The sequence below is a fragment of the Lucilia sericata genome, unplaced genomic scaffold (genome assembly GCF_015586225.1).
Source record: "Lucilia sericata isolate MDLA Ls3-8-SP2 unplaced genomic scaffold, ASM1558622v1 Contig000830F_arrow, whole genome shotgun sequence".
NCBI classification, from domain to species: domain Eukaryota; kingdom Metazoa; phylum Arthropoda; class Insecta; order Diptera; family Calliphoridae; genus Lucilia; species Lucilia sericata.
In genome coordinates, this window is record NW_023994822.1 from 59721 (window position 1) to 77277 (window position 17557).

Here is a 17557-nt window from a genome sequence, read left to right on the forward strand (position 1 = left end):
TTGATTGATTTTTATATAAAATCTTTGAAAATTTTAAAAACACAACTGAAAACTTAGCCGGCTTATAGCCGATTTTAAACCGACGCCGAAATTATTAGTTTTGAACGCCGTTCATGTTTGTCGGCGCAGATCTCTGTAAAAATGCTGTATTATCAAAATGTCTGACTTAAAGTGAGTGTAGTAAAAATTTTTATTATTTATTTTATTAATAATAAAAGTTAATTATTTCAATTAAATTACTAAACAAAATGTTAAACACAAAGTGCTTTACAAGATTTATATAAAACATAAGATAATTTTAAGACATTTTTCGAGTTATATGCGTTTAAAATTGTGGAAAAAATTTTCATTGTAATTCTTAAAAGGGGAAGCGCAAGAAGAGGGGGTCAACAATTTACGACAGCTGCGTGTCAAGTGAAGAAAAATATTGGAAATTTTCTTTTACAATTTAGCATAATGTGCAAAATGCAAACTAATGTTAATTTTGTTAATTTGTTTTTATTATAATTACAGTGATGACTTATTAAATTATGATATAGGAGATGTTATAGATGATCAGGTCTTGATAGGAGCTGATGAAGATGAACTATTGCTTTCAGATGATGGTAAGTGGTTGTAGTGTGCTATAAACGTTTTGTTCGTGAAATACTAATTATTGTGTGTTTGTGTTTCTATAGATTTAGAAAAAGATGTTTCTAAGGAAGAAAAACAAAAATTAAAATCTGAAGCTGAGGAATGGGTCAAAACGCAAATTAAAGATAAACCTAAAAAAGCAACAAAACAAGTCGTCGCAGAACAAAAAACAATTGAAACAGCTAAAACCAGCCAGACAGAAAATACAAAAAATGAAGTTAATAAAGTACAAGAAAGTTCCGCTAAGGAACAACAACAACAAACACAAATTACAAAGCAAGAGACTGCAGCAGCAGCATCCTCATCTACAATTACACAAGAATTTAAAGCTCCAGCTGAACAAACAAATAACACAACTAGTAATAATGTGGAAACAAATACTAGTACAGTAATTGCTACTACAGCATCTGTGGAAAATTTAAGCAATTCTAGCAAAGAAATGGAATTGGATCAAGCGTCAAATATTTCAAATTCTGCTGCAAGTTTAACAAATGATTCTTGTGGCTCTTCGGTAATACAAAGTTCTCAGGAAAGTGCAAGTGTTACCATGAGTCATGGTGATGTATCAGATCCTCGTGAAGACTATGAGGAAGAACGTGAAGAACGTACAAATATAAAAACTACAAGTGAACGAGAAACCTTTGATCACGGCAATGAACATTCGCCAGGTAATTGAACTTTTTTGGCCAGCTTTTCGGCCGAACTCGTAAAAAGTTTAGGAAATATTGGCATTTACGTTTTAAATTATCTTTTTTTAGAAAAATCTGTAAATCGTTATGTTTATCATCAAAAAAGAAATGGTGCTCCGCTAATACGTGGCCACCCTCTACGAGGTCCTGCTCCTCCTTTCCAACGTCCCCTGTTACGTTTCCCTCCTCATGGTAATATATCCTTGCTAGCACCATCGCCCTTTACACATTTGGGCGGTTTAGCAACAGTTACACTAACACATCCCAATACCAATCCTCTTATTCCAGGTCAACCATTTCCACCACCAAATCAACAACCTAACACAAATCCTTTTGCACCACAACCTCCACCCAATTCCCTACAGAATACACCTCACGGACCTATGGCAGGACCAAATCATGACCCAAATAATCCTCATCACAGGCCACGGCATCCATTTGGTTTTCGTCCAGGTCCCATGGCAGGTTTTCGTCATCCTAATTCCTCCGGCATGTATTCACAAGTGCCGCATGATTATAATGGTGGCCAGGGACCGGGCGGCTTTAGCCAGCATCAATTTGGGGGCCCACGTAATGTTTTTAGACCAGAAGGTCCTATGGGTTTACCGCCTGGTATGCGTCCCGGCATGCGCATGCAAAGACCTCCCTTACAAGCTTTACCACCTCATGCTATGCCTAACCAGGGTAATTTTATTAATGCTCCTCCCCATCAGATAAGGCCACAAGCTGGTCCGGGACCACAACCACCTCCCGGGGCACCTTCCGTAACCGGTCAAACACCTCCTGTCTCAAATCAACCTCCAGCTGGTCAAATGCCTGCTGCTGCTCCTGCGCTAGCTCCACGTAAAGTTCTTATTAATCCTAATTTTAAGGGGGGTGTTGAAGCAGCTACTAGTAAATTTATACAAGAAACCCAATATATGAATGCCATAAATCCACATGTACCCCGAGTACAGAGTGATGAGGAGCTATTGCGTCAACAGGAGGAATTCATTAATAAAAATCGTGAACATATTGAGAAACGACGTCATGCCAGAGATGTTTCCCCCGCAAGACGTTCCCGCAGTCGCAGTCGTTCACGATCTCGTTCACGTTCACCACGCAGTGTTTCTCGTGAACGTAGCTATACACCACCCAAACGGCATCCCAATGGTGGTCCCAATAATCGTAATGATCGTTTCGATCGAGAACGTGATCGCGATCGTGATAGAGCTGATCGTGATCGTCCTTCCAATGATGATAAGAATACACGCATGGGCAGAGCTAGCAGTAGGGATCGTGAAGATCGTGACAGAGATCGTAATCGTCCAATGAGTGGTTATAATAATAACAATAATCGCCAGGGCGCTAATCGCTTTAGACGTGCTAATAGTCGTGATCGTGATTATGAGAATCGTAATCAAGGTGGCAGTGGCGGTGGTAATTATGGAAAACGTCGTCGTAGTAATTCACCCTCGCCGGGTAATCGTGGCGGAGGTGGTAATTTTGGTGGCAATAGAGGTGGACGTTATAATAATGATCGTGATAAATCAGAGGTAAGTTTTTTTAAAGTATTTTTTATTGAATGATAAAAAGTTAATCAGATTGTTGACAGTGAATGTTTACGTTATGAAATTAAAATAGTATTTGTTTTAATTAACTAAAATCGGGCGATGAGAAACTGAACTGATGAGAAGTTGTAATATGTATTATAACAGACGTTACTGTGTCTTTCAATTGACAATCTATATTCCAAATATGATCGAAAACCGGGAGAAGTTTCAAAATCTTTTGATTTTGATCAATCTGTTTAAATTTGAATGCTTAAGGCTTTGCGGTAATCGCTGCAACATTCTTCGCCATAGTTACTAGTGAGATGACCAGTTTAGCATAGTAAACAGTGCCTAGGTTTGAGTAATTCTAAGTAGGACTGTTATTATTATTGCCAACAAATTCATAATGTGTTCGTGCTTTAGTTGTTGGATTGATTTCTTCAGCAATGGCCATCAAACTGTCGAATCTCCTAGTGAAAAGCACTAGTTATTTTATGCTCAGGTTTACTCTCAGCACAATCCTGAAGGCTAGAACTAAATGTTGAAGTCAGTGGCGTTAGGTTACGTTATGTATTGATCCACTTGATAACGCATTACTCAACGATACAGTAAACACGGTAGTTGTAGAATATCGTATGAAGAAGAATGCACATTGTCATTGAAATGAGCTTAACCCTTGACATTTTGACTGTTCCCACCAATTCCACCTCACTCAGCCCTAAAGATCTGTTGGCTAATATAGTTATCCGATGCAGAAATGTTGTTATTTACAAAATTTTATTATACTCGTTGTTTAGTTTAGGGTTTCAGCCCAGAAGATTTACCGCGTAGATTCCCTAAAGAAAGAAATGGGAGAGAATCTGAGTCTACTTATAAAATACATTAAAAAAAAACTGTTAAAACCTATTAGATTTCGAGAATACCTATCTCGTAGGTCTTACAGGAATTGAAGGAAGTACGGATGGTATTTCTGTTCATTTTGCTACGACCTTGGACCTCAGAGTGAAACTTAAGTAGTGATTCTTAGTATGATCGAATGGATTGGGTCTGAAGTACTGTTTGAGGGGTGTGCAGTCTTTACTGATGGATCCAAGATGGAATCTGGTACTGTGGCCGGTGTTTATCTGGTTGATGGCAACATAAAAGTGTTTTATAGACTTCCGGACCAATGTAGCTTTTTCAAGTGGAGATCTTGGCAATCTGGAAATACGTGGATATTATTAAGATACATATTTGTAGCTGCTCGGAAGTAACGGTTTATGTTGATAGTCAGGTAGTTTTGAAATGTAAAAAGTTGCATTCTCGCTTGGGCCTTTTGGTCTACGAGTGAATACCATGGAATACAACCCTTTTAAACTAAACTAGTAGATTTCAAGGATTAAGTCCCGCAATTTCCCTCAGTTCGTCATTGTATCTATTTCCCTGCCATTTCAACCAGATATTCAGTTTTATTATATCCTCGATCGTCTCTAGTTCCTCTGCATCTTCGCATAGCCTGTTCAGAGTTCAGTATATTACTGTACCACTTACTGACAAAGGCCCTAATTGAGCAATGCCCTGTTAGAATCCTTATTAGTCCTACATCAAGTGTTTACCATAAGTCCTCTTATATATTTTGTAATCATTTCTACTAGTCCAGGGCCCAAATCTTCATTTAGATTCTATGGAGATTGCGGTCGATATCGTATGCCGTAATTTGGGCCCAGAACTGGTTGTTAATGTCAGGGAATATCTCGAACATCAACCTATAATAGTGACAGATAGGTAGTTTCTCCATCCATTCCCTGTAATCTATATCAAGGTTCGAACCTAATCTAGCTAATTCGTTCGCAAGCCTCCCAACAGACAATGCAACCAACAATTGTGCAGCACATTAGCGGAATGTTAATGTTGAGAATACAGAGTAGTGGTTAGTGTACTTCTCCCTGTGGAGAACAAGATTAGTCCTATCTTGTTGTACATTTAGAGATAGAATTGATCTCACGAGAACTCTCCGACTTTAACATGTTCTAAATCCTATTGTATCTTCTATTATTTGATTCAAAGTATTTTTGTTTTCATCGGGGTATAAGCTCCTGTAGGTGCGTGTTTAAGACACGTACTTAAATTAGAATGTCCATTAGAATCCAGTCTCACTATCACTTTAAAAAATGCTCTATACTCCAGGACATAATTGAGACAAAACTTCAAACCTTTAATCTGAAACCAAGAGTGTCTGTTCGTTTATTAACAAAAGCTCATTTAATAAGAATATTTAGAACAAAACTCAACGACAAATGTATTCTTTTTATTTGTTCAAGTATAAAATGCATATTGGCTGTAATACTTTTAATCTCAAAATGACACACTATCGTTAAAGTTCAATAACAGCCAATATTTATCAGCATTTTAAGACACAAAGCTTAAACAAATTGCAAGTCAAAAGAGAATTTAGTATTAAAATTAGTCTAATTTTAGTTGAGCAACGAGATGCACTTAGATTTTTGCTAAAATTATATATTTATAAAATAGACTGGAGGCAAATACAAATAACTTTTTTCTTAAAACTTGTTTAAAGGTTGAGGAAGATGAAGAAACACGTGCCTACCGCTTGCAAATTGAAAAACAAAAAGCTTTACGCGAACAAATTATGCGTGACAAAGAAATGAAACGTCGAAGGGCTGCTGAAGAAAAACAATATGAGGTAAGTGTTTTAATATTATAAATTATCATAGAATTAGTTCTAAAGGAAAAAAATAAGTTGCCCTCATGATTTCCCACAAGAAAAAAGAAAAATTAAAATCCTTTAAACTTGAACTGTTATGTTAAGTGAAAAACTAATTTAGATTTTAATTCCTTAAAAATATTGAAATAAAATTCGTTAAAAAAAACCCAAGTAAAAAGAAAAGAAACACAAATTCATACAAAAACAATTCCCCAACAAAAATCTTAGGAAAAACGTAGTGGTGGACCTCAACAAAAAGATGACACACCTCCACAAACGGCAAATCAAACGCAGCAGCAGCCGAACTCACAAAAATTAAAAGAAGTAGTAGCGGAACGTAAAATTATCTCGTTGAAAAAACGACCTGCTGCCGAACACAATGATAATGAAGAGCCACAAGGTAGAGCCACAACAACACAAAGAAAAACCATACCAACGGCTAAAATTTTACCAGAAGCTAAGAAAACCTTAACAGATCATTTGTCACACAATACAACGAGTGGAGAACGTGGTGCAGGTGGCGGTTCAAATAGTATTAGCCAAAATACTGCAATTATAAAGCCGGTATTGAAAAAAGATTCCTCATCATCTTCAGCTACGGTGGCAGCTATAAAACCTCAACCTCATCAACAATCACAGTCGCATTCACGTCGCATGTCTTCACACAGTGAGGATGAAGTACAGCTAGACTATGATGAAGATGATCTTTTATTAGATGAAGAAGAAATGCTATTAGCTTCGCCAGAACCCACACCTCCTCGTGAAATAGCCTCTAAGCAGCGCCTAGAGTCACGTACACCCTCACCCGAGCCTAATGTTAAGTCGCATAATATTGCCAGGAAAGCTATGAATAACAGGGGTGGTAACAGTGCTAGTGGTGGTGGTGGTGGTGGCAATCATGGAACTTCAAAGCCCAGCTTTAGTTCTAACAATCGTAGAGTCGTTTTAAAAACCTCTTCAAGTACTTCGGGTTCAACGACTGCTTCAAATACTACTAGTAGAGGCCGTGATATGGGCTCTTCCAGCAGTAGTGGTGATGGTGGTGGTAATAGCAATTCACGTAGAGCTATTTTTGAACGTTTAGATATACGCAACAGTAGACAACAGTCACCCTCAACAGCTGGCTCAAGCTCTGGTGGTAATTCCGATAATAAACGTAAACCCCAAAGGATTGTATTAAAGCACGATTAAATTATTTTACTTGATGATTACTTTCTTCATTGATTTCTTTCTTCTTACTGCTCTTAAGATAATGTGTTTTTCTCCTCACCCTCCTCCCCCACCCTCTCTCTCTCTCACAATAGTTTTTAATTATTTTAAAACTTGTTCAACTGTTACAAATTTATTATGCAAATTGCTGCAACGCTGTTTAAGCTTTACCTGCTTAGACGTTTTATTGAAATATTGGAAAAACATAAAATACTAAAAGTTTATTGCAAACTAAGCTTTTTTATAAAAATATCAAGTTTTATATAATATCTTTAAATTAACAATATCCTATATATAAAAAAATATTTGCAAAATGTTGTATAAGAATATATATAACGAAATTATTATAACAAAAAAACATTTTTTTCTTATTTAAGCAGACATTCAAATTTAACACTGAAATTTTCACATTATTGTGTTAAAAACTAAAACTAAATATGTAAAAGAAAATATTGCTAAAGAAATTTTTGGTGGGAAAATGTTCAAAAATATTGAAAAATGTTAAAAAAACCCTTGCAATTAAATATTAATTTCAAACTAAACACAATAAAATATTCTAAACATACAATGTAGAAATGTCCATTTAAAAGGAATTAACATCTGTCTGCAAATATTGCCTTACTTGTACTTAACTTTTGACCCCTTCTCACACCGTAGATTCGTTTTGAATATGAATTTTTAACTATTTATTATTTTACTTGTTCTATTTATTAATAGATTTGCATTTTTTTAAAATATTTTTTAACGATTATTTTGAAATTTTAAAATCTTTAGATTGTATAAAGTTGTTTTCAATTTTAAAATTTCACTTTGTACACTAAGTTTAGCATAAAGGTTTTGAGTTGATTTCTATTTCACACAAATGAAGGCCAAAGGATTCCAGCACTAGTCTAATAGCAGAAATATAAAAGATCAGTCTATAATCTTGACTACAGAAGAGTCTATAGTCTCGACAACAGATCAGTTTATAGTCTAGACTATAGTATAGTCTATAGTCTTGACTACAGATCAGTTTATAGTCTTGACTACAGATCAGTCTATAGTCTTGACTATAGATCATTCTATAGTCTTGACTATAGATCATTCTATAGTCTTGACTATAGGTCAATCTATAGTCCAGATTACAGATCATTCTATAGTCTTGACTATAAATCAGTCTATAGTCTTGGCTATAGATCGGACTATGGTCTTGACTATAGATTAGTCTATAGTCTTGACTATAGATTGGTCTATAGTCTTGACTATAGATTAGTCTATAGTCTTGACTATACATTAGTCAATAGTCTATAGATCAGTCTATAGACTTGACTATAGATCAGTCTACAGTCTTGACTATAGATCAGTCTATGGTCTTGATTACAGATCAGTCTATGGTCTTGACTATAGATCAATCTATAGTACTGACCATATATCAGTCTATAGTCTTGACCATAGATCAGTCTATAGTCTTGACTATAGATCAATCTATAGTCTTGACCATAGATCAGTCTATAGTCTTGACTATAGATCCGTATATGGTCTTGACTATTGATCAGTCTATAGTCTTGACCATAGATCAGTCTATAGTCTTAACCATAGATCAGTCTATAGTCTTGACTATTGATCAATCTATAGTCTTGACCATAGATCAGTCTATAGTCTTGTCTATAGATACGTCTAGTCTTGACTATAGACCAGTCTATAGTCTAGACTATAGATTAGTCTAAAGTCTTTACTATAGATAAGTCTATAGCATAGATTTATTTACTATAGATATAATCTATAGTATATACTATAGATTAGTCTAAAGTCTCGACAATAGATCAGTCTATAGTCCAGAAAACAGATCAGTCGATAGACTTGACTCTAGATAAGTCTATTGTCTTGACTATTGATTAAACTAAAGTGTTGACTATAGATCAGTCTATTGTCCGGACTACAGATCAGTCTATAGTCTTGACTATAGATCAGTCTATAGATATGACTATAAATCAGTGTATAGGCTTGGCTATAGATCAATCTTAACTATAGTTGTAGTATTAACAACATAGATAAGTCTGATCTTGACCACAGATTAGTCTTTAGTCTTGACTATAGATCAGTCTATAGTCTTGACTATTGATCAGTCCATATTCTTGATTATAGATCAGTCTATAGTCCTGACTATTGATCAGTCTATAGTTTCGAATATAGATCAGGCTATAGACTTGACTATATATCAGTCTATAGACTCGACTACAAAACTTTTTATATATTCAATAGTTGATCAGTTTATGATTTTGACTATATATGAGTCAATAGATCAGTCTACATATTGTCTTAACTAAAGTACAGTTTATAGTTCAGTAAGTAAATCCGGCTAATGCCTTGAGTATAGATCAGTCTATAGTCTTGACTTTAGATCAGTCAATAGTCTTGACTATAGATCAGTCTATAGACATGACTATAAATCAGTCTATAGTCTTGACTATAGATCAGTCTATAGTCATGACTGACAAAGGCCCTGATTAAGCAGTGTCCCGTAAGCATCTCTATCAGAATCTTTAGATTGCGTCTATCCAGTCCTATAAGTATATTTGTGTTGTCCATAAGGACTGGTCAGACACAGGACACAAATTCTCCCGAAAATGAACCAATAATAATGACAGATGGGATGTTTCACTCCTCGTATGTCAAGGTTCAAACCTAGTCTAGCTAGTTTGTCGGCAACCTCATTACAGTGTAATAGTAAACTGTCTCATAAAGTCCTCAAGAGCATTTCTACATGCTATTGAGGACAAGATGCTCTAAGAGCAGCTTGACTATCGACATAAATTGTCACAAACCACCCTAGAACGATATGATTCCGCTTTCTAGATCGCTGGATCTCTGCTTTGAAAACACTACATTCATTAGGCAGTCTAAAGAACCTTTATCTGTAGGTGTTGTAGAAAACTGTGGGTATTACAGATGTACATTTGTACATTCTTATTAATAGAAATAATGATTGTTTTCTTTCTAGTTGCCAAAAGATATTGAAGATAAAAGTTTATTACATTCTAATTTAAAGTCTCTAAATGCGGTACGTGAACTTTTTATTGAAAATATTTACTCTTATATTAAAAATTAAAACGAAAGTCTACCAAATGAAATTGGTAGCATTGAAGATGACATTATTGAGTTAAATGAAACCTAATTTAACAATTTGTTATTAAAAGTAATGACAAACCTTTCCCCCCAAAGTATTCTTTAACAATATTTTCTTGCCTTTATAAATATAATAAAAATAAAACACTTACTGGACAAACAATAAAACAAATATTTAATAATATATAAACATTTCTTTACAATAAATGAAAAAACAAAATTGTATTTTATCAACAACTATTTAAAACACATTTTCTTTTTTAGAATTTTTTTAATTTTCTTTTATTTTTTTTTGTTTGCTTTTAAATGAATTTTATTTTAAACTCTTTTTTTAACACTTTTATTTAAACTTCTTTTTTATTGATTTTGCAAGAAAAATGTATTTTTGTTTTATTATTTTTTTTAACTAAAACTTTTATTTTTAAACAATTTTATTGAACATTTTTTGACTATTTGTAAATTTACACTTGACCCTAGTTTATATACAATGCTTGACTTTAAAATTTAGGTTTTGTTTTAAATTTAGTTTTGCTAATCCTAACCAAACTTGACCCTTTTGAAAACAAAAAACAAAATTATTTGTTTTTTTTTTTTTATAAAAATTATTGTTTTTATTTCTATTTAAGTTAGTGCTATTGTGTATTGTTTTTAGCTAATAGCACTTGCTTAATAAATTAAAACACTTTTATTTTTTTTTAATTATAAACACACAATTATTTCAATAAATCATTTAAAACTTTAATTTTATAAAAAGAATTTTGTTTTTATTAATTTTAAGTTTAAATTTTTTTTTATAATTTTTAAGTCATATATATTTTTAGAATAAGTTTTAGTATATAAGCTTTACTAACCACAAACCCCTTTCCTTTAACTTTTAAGCTTGTCTAATAAATATTTTTTAGTCTGTAAGTAAAAAATATAACAAAAATTCTTAAAAATGCTTTAAATGGAAATTTTTAGCATTTTTGTTTTAACTTAAAAATAAAACTTCAATAAATTTATAATCTAAATTAATAAAAAATAAACAATTGTTATAATTTAAACAAAAAAAAAAAAAAAACTTGTATTTTGTATAAATTTAAAAAATTTATGTAAAAACTGCTTAAATTTAAAAGACTTTTTTCTTAAAAAAAAAAAAAAATAACAAATGTCTGCTTTAGTCTGTTTATATTAAAAAAAAAATATATATATATATATATAAATTAAAACAAATTATGTTTATAAAATTAACAAATTGTACTTAATTATATTAAACTTAAGAAATTAATATTAAAACGTTTAGTTATAAAACTAAAAAAAAAAAACGATTTTGTTAAACAAAATTGTGGGAAATTAAATTAAAAACTATAATATTACAAACATATGAATTAATTAATATAAAATTTTATTTATAAATTAAGTTTTAACACAATTTTTTAATTGTGAATTTTAAAAATTTTTAGTTTTACAAAATGCCAGACATATTGACTTCCAGGTATCACATCACTACCACTAGGAAGTTTTAAGTCCAAATGTTCTATCTGGAATAACTTGAACTGTTTAAATTTCTTTTATTAAAAGATAAATTCATTATTTTAACTTTTCATTCTTTCTTCTTCGGAGTCTCTTTAATATTTGCCCCTTTAATACATCTTCTCCTGCAATAAAATTCCCATTAAGTGTTTAAATGCTTGGGAAGCAATGTTGGAATAGCTAAGAAACACAAGCGAATCTGAAACAATTTCCTTAGAAACTTTTGCTAGAATTTGCGTCACCTCTATCTCTTACATCAGTTTCAATTCGTTCTTGAAATGGCTGAATGTTTCCTTTGATAACGTCAAAAGTTTGAATCTTCTCATTCCTTATTCTCTCAACTATCCGTTGAATTGGGATTTGCAAGAGCCAATGGTTCACAAAATACCACATGTGTTGGTTTGTCATATTTCCAATATTCCATATATCCACAGCATTTCCTTTAGGTAGTATTAAGTCCAAAAGTTCTACCACCTTAACTTTAACAGTTTAATTTTCTTCTTGACAAACCTGAAACTATGCTCGGAGAAACTTGCTAGAGAACCTGCTGCACTAATATCTCCTCTAACAATATCGAAATCTGTTTACGATCTTTAGAACCTCACACTTCAAATCAAACTTTGAATTAGCTGTGAATCATGGCCCTTACTTAAGGTTTCCCTTTGAGTCTTCTCATTCCTTATTTTCTAGTCATCGAAACATAACTAGTTTGTTCTGAAATCCAATTTGAAATTCGACCTGATTACTTTACAAGATTCGCAGTTTGCTTGGACAAATTTGAAACTATTTCCGTGGAAACTTTTGCAACTTTAATTAACTTCACATTGTTCTTGAAATGCCTGAATGATTCATAAGACAACAACAAAAGTCTGAGTCTTCTCCTTCTCCTTTTAGCTAGTAGATGCTGTACCAGTAACTCCTCCAACAACCTCGAAATCTGAGACTTTTTATTAATCTGTGTCACTCAACGTTGGAGTCTTCCCGCTTTTGCATGAATCTACTGCACATGTATCTCCTTCTGTCGGCGTGCTTGTGATCAATCACGATTATCTTTACTCTGTTCTTGAAATGTCTAAATGACTCATAAGACAATAACGAAAGTCTGAGTCTTCTCCTTCTCCTTGTAGCTAGTAGATGATGCATCAGTATTTCTTCCAACAACATCAAAATCTGAGTCTTCTTATCAATCCTACTGCTCCATTGTCTCCTCAATTCATCGAATTTGTGATCAACGTCAATTACCTTCACTTTGTTTGTGAAATAGCTGAATGACAATATCATTAAAAGTCTGACTCCTCTCATTCCTTATTGTCTTAAGTATCAGACGAAGATGGTTTTGCAAGAGTCATACTTCGAATTTGCTCTGGCCGTCCTTGATTCTCCTTTTCATTTCAGCTAGTCAATGAAACTTGTCCAGTTCCTTTTTAGAATGTAATTCGATAATAACAATATCATAGTTTGAGTCTCTTGGTAACAAGTTAAAAAATCTGAAAATGGAGTGTTTGGTCCTGCAGGAAAAAGTAGATTAAACTCCAATATCTCCACCATTAACTCACTTATAAGTTTATGATCCTTCAATATGTTGCAAAGAACTGTTAATCAATTTCAAGATTTTGTTATACATTTCCACTTCATAGTCTCTGTAAATCACTTCAAACTAATGTAAATCTAATATTTCTGCAGCCAACTAAACCCAAAATTCCGGGAGTAATTCAAAGTCTTCAGAACAAAATACGGTTCTTGATCATTTGCTATTCCAATTTGTTTATACGATAATCGTTGAAATCACTTTTTTACCTTCTGTTTAATCTATTTTATTTGATCAACTAATGAACAAGTGTATATCGAGAGAGGTCGAATTGAATTTCGTTTTTTCATTTCTGACTTGGATGTGTTTACATTTACTGGGAGTTGTTCCAACAGTTTTCATAACCTCTTTCATGAATTCCTTCAAGTCAAGTCAAGTTCTTAAATCTTGAATAAAATAAAATCGACAACATTGCCTCGAAGGCTTCTTTTAATTTTTTACTTAGAAGTGCGCAATAAAACTGTTGTGTTCACAATGAGAACTAGAACAGAACTATGCATATGCTCTTTATGCTATAGCAATACGATTAAACTATTTCATTAAAGAACTTTAGATAGCGTGTCGCAGTCACCATCAACGACGTACACAACCTGATCAATAAATTTATCTAGCATTGCTCTTATTGTGGAATCGCTGAGTCCAATTCCTTTACTACCTTTGCCGTTCATTAAAACTTCTATCTTGAGTTTAAATGTTTTAGCACCTCATGCTTTATTCAATCTTTGAATGAAAATGAATCTCTGAATCAGGGTTTGACAGTTTATTGTTCCTTCCTTGATTTATACACCTTTACTTCGCTAATATTATTCTGAAATTGCTTCAGTTTTACTCAAAATCCTTTCTTTAAGGCAGTAACATTAATACTACTTTTAATATTCCATTAAAATTTTCTATGAAAACATGCAATTCCTGACGGCGTGACAAAAAATGCTTTCTAATCCTAAACAATAATATTCTTCAGAAATATTAAGAAAACCTTTAAAACAATCGTTTGGGTCATACAAAAATTACGACTCGAAGATCATATAGATTTTTAAAACCAATCCAATATTCTTTCTTTATATCACCAAAACCTTTGTATTCAGATCAATTGCTTTGTATTCAGACCAATTGCTGTACCATTAGTGTTTTAAGAGAATATCAATTTTTATTCTTTCTTTATATCAGCAAATCTAGCATTGTATTCATACTGTATGATCGTCATGTCTTCTTTGATTGCCTTTAAAATATTTAGTTTTTATAGGGCATATAGACTTTCCAGTCCCAACCAATATTCACCAGCCACATCGCCAAATTCCTTTTCATTTTCTTAGCTCATCGATTTTGAAGTTTAAAATCATCTAATATTCTTTAATTAAAATCAAGTTTTATATTCAGTCCAATTGCTGCCTTAGATATTTGTTGTCATCTTTTCTTAATCTTTTTTGCCTTTAAAAATATTTAGTTATTATCCGGCATATCGATTTTCCAGTCCCGGCCAATATTCACCAGACACATGGCCAAATTTCTTTTCAATTTCTTCGACCATCAATCTTTAAGTTTGAAATCATGTCGATTCTAACTTCATTTTAACGGGTATTTACCCTTTTCCAGTTTCTAATCTTTTTATAAGTGTTTGTATTTCTTATTGGAAGCACAACAGCGTTTCCAAACTTTACCCTTTTCCATTTTATGCAAAGAATTGGGTATGCTTTTAAAATGAGTTCCAGATTTGGTTACCGCTTTCTTGAATTGAAGCTAACATATCAGTTCTTGGACTAAAGTTCTAAAATTTCCCATGGACGTCATGTTGATAAAGAAACAGTTGGCCAAACCGCACGCTTTTCCTTTTTAATGCCAAGCGTTGTATTTGCTTTTAAATTTAGTTCCAGATTTGTTAACCACCTTCTTGAATTAAATCTAACAAAGTACATAACGTACTTTGGCTAAAACTGTCCGATTTCAAAAGGAGGTCACGTTGACTGAAGAACCGATATGAGTTTTTTTTTTTTATAAAGATTGTATTGATATAACTTGAAATAGTCGAAGAACAAACGTGAATAAAAACGGCATTAGCCTTTAGATCTGCTCCTTCCATTGTAGTTATAGAACTGTATTAGCAGGCGGGCAATCAATACCTATTTTACCAGCTTGTCCAGTTACACATCCTACCTTGAATATAGTTTTAGGGATGTATACATTTTCCAAACCAATCCTATATATATTAGGCATATTAACGAATCCTTTAACATAATCGTGCTTGATTCCTTTCCTGGAACTTGAATATAGTTTTGAAGGTCATAGCATCTTTCCAAACAAATCTAATATTTATTGGGCAATGTTCCTAAGACCTTTCCTTCTTCTTGAATATAGTTTAGAAGGTCATAGAAACTTGCTAAACCAATTCAATATTTATTAGGCATATTACCGGAAGGACATTGAATCTTTCCCAACCAATCCAATATTTATTAGGCATATTATCGAATCCTTAAACATAATCGTTCTTGATTCCTTTCCTTGACCCTGAATATAATTTAGAAGGTCATAGACATTTTCCAAATCAATCCAATTTTATTATTGATTCCTTTATATATAAATATCTTACGGAATGTATTTCCAATACTGTATTCCAGTACTATAATTAGTTTTTCCTTAAAAGGACATTTAAATTTTCCAAACTAATCCAGTATTTATAAATATTATCATTCTTGTTTCACTATTATCGTGTGACAGATATTTCCGTTTCATTTAGAATCCAATATCTGCCGTTGATTTCATGAATTTTGTCTTCATTCGATCCCGAACTTATTGTAAGTGTTACCAAAGACTCGAACATAATCGTTCTTGTTTCGTTATTATCGTACGAAAGATATTCTCTAAACCTATGACAAATTCTCTATATGTATTCATTTTAAACCCCCTTACATATGTATAATTCACAATAGCGTATAACTTATCTAGACCAATAAAGAATTCGTCATTAATATCACTAAATTCCTTAAATCTTTTAAGATCGTTAATGATCATGCTTTGTTCATTGATAAAACCAAACAATTTTTTGTAATGGAAACACAAATTTGTTTAAAATTATCTAATCCTATGAAGACTACTTCAACTATATTTTGAAATCCTTTTTGCTGTTTAAAATGTGTTAAAATGTATAACCAATCGCCTTCGTAATTGTTGTAATCACAATTAAAACTTTATAGTTTTCGTAATCATAAATTCGATGATCGCAAATGATTTTATATTGTAACGGAAAATAAATTCAAAATTAAATTTTGTTTATTATCTTATCTGGTGAAGATCACTTCATCTATATATCCAAATCCTTTTTGCTTCACTTTGTTTGTGAAATAGCTGAATGACAATATCATTAAAAGTCTGACTCCTCTCATTCCTTATTGTCTTAAGTATCAGACGAAGATGGTTTTGCAAGAGTCATACTTCGAATTTGCTCTGGCCGTCCTTGATTCTCCTTTTCATTTCAGCTAGTCAATGAAACTTGTCCAGTTCCTTTTTAGAATGTAATTCGATAATAACAATATCATAGTTTGAGTCTCTTGGTAACAAGTTAAAAAATCTGAAAATGGAGTGTTTGGTCCTGCAGGAAAAAGTAGATTAAACTCCAATATCTCCACCATTAACTCACTTATAAGTTTATGATCCTTCAATATGTTGCAAAGAACTGTTAATCAATTTCAAGATTTTGTTATACATTTCCACTTCATAGTCTCTGTAAATCACTTCAAACTAATGTAAATCTAATATTTCTGCAGCCAACTAAACCCAAAATTCCGGGAGTAATTCAAAGTCTTCAGAACAAAATACGGTTCTTGATCATTTGCTATTCCAATTTGTTTATACGATAATCGTTGAAATCACTTTTTTACCTTCTGTTTAATCTATTTTATTTGATCAACTAATGAACAAGTGTATATCGAGAGAGGTCGAATTGAATTTCGTTTTTTCATTTCTGACTTGGATGTGTTTACATTTACTGGGAGTTGTTCCAACAGTTTTCATAACCTCTTTCATGAATTCCTTCAAGTCAAGTCAAGTTCTTAAATCTTGAATAAAATAAAATCGACAACATTGCCTCGAAGGCTTCTTTTAATTTTTTACTTAGAAGTGCGCAATAAAACTGTTGTGTTCACAATGAGAACTAGAACAGAACTATGCATATGCTCTTTATGCTATAGCAATACGATTAAACTATTTCATTAAAGAACTTTAGATAGCGTGTCGCAGTCACCATCAACGACGTACACAACCTGATCAATAAATTTATCTAGCATTGCTCTTATTGTGGAATCGCTGAGTCCAATTCCTTTACTACCTTTGCCGTTCATTAAAACTTCTATCTTGAGTTTAAATGTTTTAGCACCTCATGCTTTATTCAATCTTTGAATGAAAATGAATCTCTGAATCAGGGTTTGACAGTTTATTGTTCCTTCCTTGATTTATACACCTTTACTTCGCTAATATTATTCTGAAATTGCTTCAGTTTTACTCAAAATCCTTTCTTTAAGGCAGTAACATTAATACTACTTTTAATATTCCATTAAAATTTTCTATGAAAACATGCAATTCCTGACGGCGTGAC

General features: G+C 32.6%; 1 protein-coding gene across 2 annotated transcripts; it reads left to right on the forward strand.

Moving 5' to 3' along the window:
• Positions 1-117: 117 nt before the first annotated feature.
• On the forward strand, positions 118-7794 carry LOC119608405 (serine/arginine repetitive matrix protein 2). 2 transcript variants are annotated; one of them, XM_037962814.1, is made up of 7 exons: positions 118-171; positions 514-605; positions 678-1301; positions 1392-1514; positions 1611-2857; positions 5412-5537; positions 5787-7794. In XM_037962814.1, the coding sequence occupies exons 1-7, from the start codon at positions 158-160 to the stop codon at positions 6747-6749; spliced, it is 3189 nt and encodes a 1062-aa protein (XP_037818742.1). In that variant the 5' UTR covers positions 118-157; the 3' UTR covers positions 6750-7794. The 2 variants fall into 2 exon arrangements, with proteins under 2 accessions (XP_037818742.1, XP_037818741.1); XM_037962813.1 differs by having other exon boundaries at positions 1392-2857.
• Positions 7795-17557: the final 9763 nt, after the last annotated feature.